At 45.5% G+C, this 10,055-nt stretch overlaps 1 protein-coding gene and 1 pseudogene across 2 annotated transcripts; both read left to right on the top strand.

Annotated features, from left to right (window-relative positions):
- Positions 1–648: 648 nt before the first annotated feature.
- On the top strand, positions 649–3,576 carry LOC119360400 (annotated as a pseudogene).
- A 3,013-nt stretch (positions 3,577–6,589) lies between these two features.
- LOC119362053 (DIBOA-glucoside dioxygenase BX6-like) lies at positions 6,590–8,127 on the top strand. 2 transcript variants are annotated; one of them, XM_037627224.1, is made up of 3 exons: positions 6,590–7,186; positions 7,275–7,614; positions 7,706–8,127. In XM_037627224.1, exons 1-3 carry the CDS (start codon positions 6,600–6,602, stop codon positions 7,964–7,966), a joined length of 1,188 nt encoding a protein of 395 aa, XP_037483121.1. In that variant the 5' UTR covers positions 6,590–6,599; the 3' UTR covers positions 7,967–8,127. The 2 variants fall into 2 exon arrangements, with proteins under 2 accessions (XP_037483121.1, XP_037483122.1); XM_037627225.1 differs by having other exon boundaries at positions 7,309–7,614; positions 7,706–7,936.
- Positions 8,128–10,055: the final 1,928 nt, after the last annotated feature.

Below are 10,055 nucleotides of genomic sequence, written 5' to 3'. Positions count from 1 at the left end.
AACAGTTCATCAGATTCAATAAAGTTCATCAAATTTGATAAAAAGTTCACAAATCTGAAAAAAGTTCATCGAACTTGGAAGAAGAAAAAGGAAAGAACAGAAAAAGGAAAACAGAAAAAGTTAAAAGGAAAACAGAAAAAGTTAAAAGGAAAATGTAAAAGAAAGTAAAAGTTCATTCTAAACAAAAAGGTGTATTGGTGTGTTGGTTGCACTTGCGGTACTACATGCGCGAGGTCCCTGGTTCGAATCACAGCTAAAACAGGTCTTTTCTCTGATTAAAACAGAGAAGAAAAAAACCTATTGGGCCGGCCCATCGCGCGAGCGCTGCAGGCGCCGGTTCGCAATCGGGCGCATATGCGCCAAATAGGAAATCCCACGGATTCCTGATAATACTACATTCACGGACAAAAGCGACGGACTTTCATGGACTGGACTGCATACCCTACTCTAATTGGTTGCCGAATCAACCGGTGCAGTGTTCGCAGCGTATGGACCACGATTCCACGGGCGTGCAGGGTCCAGGCCCTAGTACAGTTTCTTCATGATGCCACGTCGTAAGAGATGAGAGTTCCTGACCACGACCTTGCTTTCCTCCAAACACAGAAACAAAAGCTTCACAGTCTTGCGGTTGCGATAAAACCATGGGCGATGGCATTGCACTCCCAAGTCCAAGTCACACCACACCGTTCTCGCTCGGCTCAGGCCTCACGCGCAAACACGAGGGTCTTCGGGCTCCTCGCCGCGCTGCTCGCCGGGGCCAGCGGGCAGCAGCAGGCCGGCGTGCCGTCGATCATCACCGGGGAGAAGTTAGCAACCGCAGCAAAGGCAGCTGCGAGGGCGTCACATTCTACACCTACGACGCGTTCGTCAAGGCCGCGAGCAACTTCCCGGCCTTCGGCAACACCGGCGACGACAAGACCCGCAGACGGGAGCTCGCCGGCTTCTTCGGGCAGACCTCCCACGAAACCGTCGGTATGATGCGAGATGACGCTTATGCTTTCACTACTCCCTCCAATCTATCTCAATTGTCTTTGAGTTAGTACAACTTTGTACTAAAATTGGACTAACTCAGCAACAATTAATACAGATCGAGGGGTGGAACCCTTTTATTTCTGTCGCGAGAGAATCCACGGTATGACATGCTATCAGGCTATGACCTCAGGTTACTGCTTTGTGAAAGAGCAAAATGCAGTGATCACGCGCTACTACGGATGAGGCCCAATACAGCTGACCTAGTAAGAAACGCGAAGCAGACTTTTGCCCCGCTTTATTATATACATATATTTTAATAGTATGACACAAACTGTACATCATAATGTTTCTCTATTCTTTTTTGGACATGAATCTAGCGTGGGTTTCATATTAGTAAGTAGGTATGGCTAGATCTCAGTCGACTGAGACATAAACAAGTCTTAGTCAAGTAACACAAATATAAAAAGAAGATAGACAAAATAAAAAAGTAAATTTGCATGGATTTTTCACGTAAGATATCACAAACACATTTGACTCTCAGTCAACTAAGATTTAGCAATCCTAGCAATTACACAGTTCATTGTCACAGCAACTTTAACCCGGGGAGGCGTTGGGGCTGGACTTGCTAGACAACCCAGACCTGGTGTCCACGGACCCTGTCATGGCGTTCAAGACGGCCATCTGATGGTGGATGACGCCTCAGCCACCCAAACCGTCATGTCACGCCGTGATGACCGATGGCTGGACGCCTTCTGCCCAAGATGTTGACGCCGGGATGCTCCCCGGCTATGGCATGACCACCAACATCTTCAACGACTCGGCGGAGTGCGGAAAGGGCTACCCGACCCCGCCGGCCAAGGACCGGGCCCGCTACTACAAGATGTATTGCAACATGCTCAAAGCTGGGTACGGTGAGAACTATGGGTGCGGGCACCAGAACTTAACACAACCATTGTTGCCTAACGGAGGTTAGTGTTCACTTTCGTGTTAGTCGAGTCACTCATGAGCGAGATGCATGCTAATCCAGTGTCATTTTGCTTGGAATTGTTTCACAGAATCTTCGCCTCCTCCTCCCAGAACCGGGCTTCTGATCGGCATCTCTGAAGGTTCTATGTTGTTTATGGTCATTTCCGTCACTTTGATCTGTCTCCTCCTACGGCGGAACCGGGCGAAAAACCATCACCGAGCAACGGAGCAAGGGTTGGCAGAGGTTGGCTTCTTTGATGACAATCAGAGCATGGAAGATGACTTCGAGAAAGGGACCGCGCCCAAGCGGTTTTGCTACAGTGACTTGGCCATGGCCACATACAACTTTTCCGACGATAAGAAGTTCGGACAAGGAGGCTTCGGCTCGGTGTACAAAGGATTCCTCAAGGAACTGAACCTTCACGTGGACATCAAAAGAGTCTCCAAGGGCTCCAAGCAGGGGAGGAAGGAGAGGTAAGGGTCATAAGCCGGCTTCGCCACAAGAATCTCGTGCAACTTATCGGTTGGTGCCATGGAGGCCGCGAGCTACTTCTCGTCTACGAGTTGATGCCCAACGGCAGCCTCGATAGACATCTCTATGCTGGCAATAATGCCATGCTTCCATGGTCGGTTAGGTACGCCCACCAGAGAAGAAGCACCATGTATATGAACGTTGCATGCAAATTACTACTCCCTTTTTTTTATTTACTCTGCATATTAGAGTTGACTGAAATCAAACTTCGTAAAGTTTGACCAAGTTTATAGTAAACAATATAAATATTTACCGTAATAAATCTATATGATATGAAAGTACATTAAATAATGAATCTAATAGTATTAATTTATTATTGTATATGTTAATATTTTTGTCTATAAATTTTATCAAAGTTTACAAAACTTGATTTTGACCAAAGCTAATACGTGAAGTAAATAAAAAAGAAGGTAGTATCACATTGCTTCATTAGCCCTGAGCAGATGATGATTAATGATGTATATGTTTCTATCTTCACGCATGAGATTGTGCTCGGGTTAGGATCCGCGCTTCTCTACCTACATCAGGAGTGGGAGCATTGTGTCCTGCATAGGGACATCAAGCCAAGCAACGTCATGCTGGATGCGTCCTTCAACACCTAGCTCGACGACTTCGGTCTCGCCAGGCTGGTCGAACACGGCCGAGGTTCGCTCACCACGGCGCAGGCCGGCACAATGGGATACATGGATCCAGAATGCATGATCACTAACAGGACCAACATCGAGTCAGATGTTTACAGCTTCGGCGTTGTCCTTCTTAAGATTGCCTGCGGCAGACGGCACGTGGTGATGGTTCAGCAAGAAGAAGAAGATGATGATGAAGATGCGGTCCACCTGGCTCAGTAGGTCTGGAGCTCGTATGGAAGAGGGAAGATTCTGGACGCCACCGACACACGGATGGGAGGAGAATTCGACACCCGGGAGATGGAGTGCGTGCTGATCATCGGGCTTTGGTGTGCTCAGCTCGATCTGAAGCTGAGACCGTCTATCAGTCATGCTCTCAATGTGCTGCGGTTTGAGGCGCCCCTGCCTCCCCTCCCCTCAAGGATGCCGGCTGCAAGCTACATGCCACCGGTCAGTGGTACAGAGAGCTGCAGATCTGAGTAAAATGCACCGGTGATCATTAAACTTGTCGTGTACGCTCACTTTGGTCACATTACTTAAGAATACGATCAATGCGATCACTATATATGCGTTGCGGTGATTATACGATCACCGTCGGCTCGTATGGCTTCATATTCCATCTAGTTGACCGGTCAAACAGCCCAGCTCACCTTTTCTATGTCTATAGGGGTGAAAGAAAAATGTAGAGGGAAAAAATTATCGTCATATTCCAACTAGTTAACCGGTGGGAATCCAACCGTGAACTTCACGCTAATAGGCTAGCGATGCCTGTCCGAGGTTTTGTCTAAATGAGGAAGAAAATTTACCGTTGTTTCCATTCACGTGACAGTCATTGGAATTTAAATCTTAATCCTTACATATGATCAGGAAGACGACACTACTAGCAGTTTTATTCAAAGAGAAATATGGAAGAGAACGGCACTACCACTAGTAGAAAAAGGACCTTACATGTGACACATTAGTCTCGGTTCGATTTTGGCCCGGTACTAATGGTATCATTAGTACCGGTTCGAACAGCTATGCACTAGTGCCGGTTCGTGTTGAACCTTTAGTACCGGTTCGTGCCACGAACCGGTACTAAAGGGGTGATGGCAGGCTGGCGTCAGGCCGGGGCCCCACGAGCCCCTTTAGTCCCGGTTTGTGGCACAAACCGGTACTAAAGGGCCAACCTTTAGTACCGGTTCGTGCCACGAACCGGCACTAAAGGGGTCTAACCTATAGTCCCGGTTGGAGACACAAACCGGGACTATAGGGCAATTTTCAAACTTGAAAAAACCGGGACTATAAAACAAAAAGATTGATCCGCTGAAACAACAAGTTTTCCGTTTCGACAATTTTTTAAAATCACAAAATTCCAAAGGGAAAATAGAGTTTTTGGGCGTTTTAGACGTATTTAGACGTTTTTAGCGTTTAGTGCTAGGGTTTAGATTTCAGAGTTTAGGGTTAGGTTTTATGGTTTAAACCCTTAGTTTTTACTGTTTAGCATAGAGTTTCCGACGTTTTAAGTCCCGGGTTTAGGGTTTAGGACAATTTTTGAAATGAAAAAAATGTAAAAGGAAAAAAAGATATGCTCTAATTTATGTTTTTTTGAATTTTGGTTAAATCTTGTCAAACCGGTCAAACAACTGATTCAAGAAATATAGAGTGTTACTAAATAATTACGCAATAATATTAGTGTTACTAAATAAGTATCTCAGTTTTTTTGAATTTTGGTCAAATCTAGTCAAACTATGGTCAAACTATGGTCAAACTACTTATTCAAGAAATATTAGTGTTACTACATAATTATTGTTTTTTAGAATAATAGTTTCAAACTCAAACAGTGAAAGTGTGACTTCATGCTCAAGCTAAACTCCTGAGGGTTAATAGGATTCACATCTTACTATTGTCAGGAAAACAACAAGTGCAGACTTGGAAACGAGGGAGAATAGAACCCGAAAGTTAAGCGTGCTCAGGCTGGAGTAGTGAGAGGGATGGATGACCGGCCGGGAAGTTAGGCGATTTGGAATGAGTGATCCACACTTGAGCAGTTAAGAGAGGTGATTAGAGACTAAATCATCAAATAATTTAGAAAAATTAAAAATAAAAAAAATCAATTTTTTTCCAAAATTTTTAAAAAAACCTTTAGTACCGGTTGATAACACCAACCGGTACTAAAGGTCCCCCATACCAGGGCGCGAGCTCACGCCGCGTGGTTGGCCTTTAGTGCCGGTTCGTGCCAACCCGGTACTAAGGGGGGGGGGGGGATCTTTAGTCTCCACTCTTTAGTGTCGGTTGCGCTTACGAACCGGTTTTAAAGCTCCATTTTGTACTAGTATACTGGTGGTACAAGACTAGTTTCTTTAAAGTGTTTCATGTTGCCACTAGATCTAAGGAGAAAACATAAACAATTCTGCTGCTGTACCTGTACGAATCATCCTGATTCTTTCTCCAAAACTTCCAAAAAAAATTCCTTGCAAAAAAAAACACACGAGATGATCACGATCGAGTCATGACCACGGCACTCCCCATTCTTTTGTTTGTATGTCTTTTTTTGCTTTTCTATTTTTACTCTGTTTTTATGTGTATTTTTGGGACTTTGGGTGAGTGTAAAATGTATACGCGCCAGTACTATATGACATGTGTATAAATTGTATTAGTGTGAAAACTACACTATTATATATTTATTTCTTATACATACTAAAAAAGTGCAAAGTTGTGTGCAAGTCTTTATTTCTTATACATACTAAAAAAAAGTGCAAAGTTGTGTGCACGTTTTTATTTATTCTGTTTCTTCTTAAAGGTTAGTACCAATACCCGCCAACTCATTTTTACCACCGCAACGGCTAAAAGAGGGGCAGTAGGGGCAGGATCAGCACCTCCAGATCTAGGGCACCCACAGGCTTATTAATGAAGCAGCTAGTGATGAATCCCCTCTTCTCCTTTGGCTCTGACCCAGCACCCACAGGTTTAATAGGCGGTGGTAAATATTAATGTTGGAGCTGCCTCTGTGTGTTCCTTGCATGCCTGGTGCATCATTCTACTATCATTGTATACAACACATACATACGTGTTCATTATAATTTGGGTCTATTTAGGACAGATCAAGATGTGACATAACTATGTCACATCTAAGCTGATGTCTACTCTGTTTGAGGTCTATGTTTTTGTTCTAGTTTTTTTAACTTTTGTTACTGCATTATATATTTGTGAAAGCTTAGATGTGACATTTTTAAAAAATATCTAGATGTGAATTAGACAAATCGTTTCAATTATCCACTGTTTGTTGACGAGTCTTTGTAATTAAGGAGGCGAGCGAGAATATTGCCGTCCGGAGACAGGGACAAGAAAACGATTTATCAATCGGTAAGCAGAGCCATCACTTGATCTCTACACGCTACTGTGGGACTGGCACGCGCGCCAAATAGTGATTCGGACAAGCTGCTGGTTCATCCGTCACCATTGTCGGCCACCAGCTGCCAGGTTAGCAGAGCATATTCCATTTAAGATGAACGAATGTTGCACCCATGGCGTCTCATACTCTCACTCATCTCACCTGCCCCGTCAAAATCATGCCCATCGTCACGGAAGCAGTCCTCGCCGTGGCCTCATCAGACGGTTTTGACCGCCGGCGAGAGCTGCAGGAGTTCGACGACACCAAGGCCGGCGTCAAGGGCCTGGTCGACTCCGGCACCAAGTCCATCCCGGCCATCTTCCACCACCCCCCGTGCTCCCTGCCCCAGGGCCAGGAGCGAGTCACGTCCGCCACTGGCACTGATGCTGCGGTCCCGGTCATCGACCTCCTAGCCGCCCCGCGGGAGGAGGTGGTCGGCCTGGTGAGGGCCGCAGCCGAGACGGCCGGCTTCTTCCAGGTGGTCAACCACGGCGTGCCAGGCCAGGCCATGGCCGCCGTGCTCGCGGCCGTGAGGCGGTTCAACGAGGAGCCCGCGGAGGCGAAGAGGCCATATTACACCAGGGACACCACCACCGGCAAGGTGCGTTTCTACTCCAACCTGGACCTCTTCCAGTCGCCGGCGGCCTGCTGGCGTGACACCATCTTCTGCGACATGGCGCCGGAGCCGCCGCTGCCGGAGGAGCTGCCGGAGGCCCTCAGGTACGCAGCTGCACATATCCATGTGAACTGGTACAAAGTAGAACAAGCTAACAACAAAGGAGAATTAACTTTAAAATAAAAATAACAGGGGCGTGCTCATCGAGTACGCTGATGCTGTGCAGAAGCATGCGCTGTGGGTGTTCGAGCTGCTCTCGGAGTCCCTCGGGCTGGCCGGCGACTACCTGGTCCGCGAGATGGGCTGCGGGGAGAGCCTCAAGGTGGCCGGCAACTACTACCCGCCGTGCCCGGAGCCGCACCTCACGCTCGGCAACAGCAGGCACACCGACCCGACTTTCCTCACCGTCCTCCTGCAGGACGCCGTGGGCGGCCTGCAGGTGCTTCTCGACCACGGAGGCGGCCGCAGGGGCTGGGTGGACGTCCCTCCCGTGCCCGGCGCACTCATCATCAACGTCGGCGACCTTCTTCAGGTATTCACCGATCGCTCAAGTATCCATCAACAGCCATCCACGTGCATTCCGCCAGGGCTGATTCCGGCCTGCCTCTCGGTCGTGCGTGCAGCTCGTCAGCAACGGCCGGTTCAGGAGCGTGGAGCACCGAGTTCTGGCCAACAAAAGCACGGACGCGGCAAGGGTCTCCGTGGCGGCTTTCGTCGACGTGGGGAGGTCTATGAGGCTGTATGGCCCCATCCAAGAACTCACGTCGCCCCATGGTGCCAATCCCCCAATCTACAGGAGCGTCACCATCGAGGACTTCATCGCGCACTTTTACAAGAAAGGCAGCGAGAATCGTCCCAGGCTCGACTACTTCAAGCTGGAGTAGCATCATACCATATATACTGCTTTTATCATACTCACTATGTAAGTACATACTAGTATAATGCCTGTGCGTTGTCACGGGCTTCTGAAATATTTTTCTGAAGTTATGTAAAGATAATGCATACTAAATTTCATATATAAAGACAATATAACATGATCACAATTGCATAATAATTAAAGATCTCTTCACTTGTAATGTAAAGTGATCACGAAATCGCAAATTGACAATGTGTACAAACATAATCTGTCGGCCTGATAAAAGAACGAGTGAAGTTAGGCAATATGACGAAGGAAAGATTGATAACAACATTGAAAAAATACCTTGTACGGTAACATTTAAATTGACATCCTTTTGCTTTTTTATGAGATATCACCGCTTCCATATTACTCCCTCCGTTCCTTGATATAGGGTGTATAGTTTTCTTGCACGAATATTAACGCACGGGCTGGGAGGGGAGATTTAGTTGGTTTTGGACGTAAAAGCCCCTGGTGCAAATACGTGAGACTAGAGAGAAAAATAGGAAAATCACGATCCTCTCTATCCCAGGCAGTTTACTTCCTTATTTAGCCTAACCAATCCTACAATATCCTCTCTCACTTATTCTCCCCTTAGTACGTGTAATCTTCTCTTTCCAAACAAACCTACAGCGCATGCACAACATGCATATACGAGATGGGGACTTGCCATCTTTTTTTCTAGGAAGGCCATGCGTGGGTTGTAGCTTATGGAGGGGTAAAAGTGTCAACTAAAGGAATACACCTTATAATATGAACTTTTCCACAAAAAACTATACACCCTATATCAAGGAACGGAGGGAGTATTATGTTGTAAAAAAATTGATGAATTTTTGGTCCCTTTTAGTGGCGTTGGTTCGGAACCCTTGTCGATGGATTTTTTTCTGCATCTCCAAGTTCCATATTTGTCTCCTATATTCTGAAAAAAAAATACATAAAGATTACACCTTTAGCTATATACAAAGGATTAGCTATATGCACTCTTCTCGTAGTGTTTCAGTCAGGCCAGTCATCGTTACATCAGTGCGTATGCCGGAACCCATCACTTTCTATCTATGATGAAAGAAACATATAATTTTTGTCTTTGATATAGCTTACCACTCATGCCAAGTGGTAAAGAAACATATATAATATATATAATAAAAATAAAAATGAAACTAACACAATAATTTTATTTTGTAAAATAGAAAATCCATTTTTCATATTATAAAAAAAGATGTTGCATTTCTCTCGAAGCAAACAACTAACTATAATGTTCATACGTTCATATATAAATAAACAATCATCTGAAATTTCTTAAATCATTTTAATTTATTTGTATAGGCTAAGGAAAATTGTCCGACGAAAGATAAAAGCATGCAAGCAATCCAACACAAACCAAGTATATTCGGTTTCTTCTCTCAAAATTGTGTTTTTTGTGTGATACTCTGAATATATCTAATAAGTATAAAAAGTATTTTTTTTGTACGATCCATGTTTAATTAATATGTATATACTTTAATATATAGTACTCTCTCTGTACCGAAATAATTGTTGTTCTACGTTTCTAGTGTAAAATTCGTCACGTACTTGTTTCCTAAACTACCCTCCCACCTCTCTCTCGTCCACTCTCTCGCTCACTCACCCACTCTCTGGCTCGCCCCAGTCGAATCCCTAGCTCGCCGCTGCCGCCGCCGCCTCTCCCTTGCACTCGTCACCAGCGCCTCTCCGTCGCCCGCATTGCCGGCGCCTCTCCCTCACCCGTGTCGCTCTGCCTCTCCCTCTCACGTCGTCACCGCCACTCCATTGGCCCTCTCGAGTAGCATCATACCATATATACTGCTTTTATCATACTCACTATGTAAGTATAGATAGGGACAATGTTATATGGAGGATACCTATTTGCAAAAGATAAAAGGGCCGCCATGCTCATCCCTACTCATCATTTGTAGTGCAACTGCCGTTGTACTTGCATGCCTTCTTTTGGAGAAACTTCCAATCTGTTTATCAAATATCATAGCATACCAGAAGTAAATATAATTACATGAATGTCCGTAGGTCATCTAGCTCCAATGCTTGTAGTTGTTGCTAGTCAATGG

Source organism: Triticum dicoccoides, chromosome 2B, assembly GCF_002162155.2.
Source record: "Triticum dicoccoides isolate Atlit2015 ecotype Zavitan chromosome 2B, WEW_v2.0, whole genome shotgun sequence".
Lineage (NCBI taxonomy): Eukaryota > Viridiplantae > Streptophyta > Magnoliopsida > Poales > Poaceae > Triticum > Triticum dicoccoides.
Note: the sequence above shows the minus strand (reverse complement) of the source record. Positions and strands in the feature narration are given on the sequence as shown.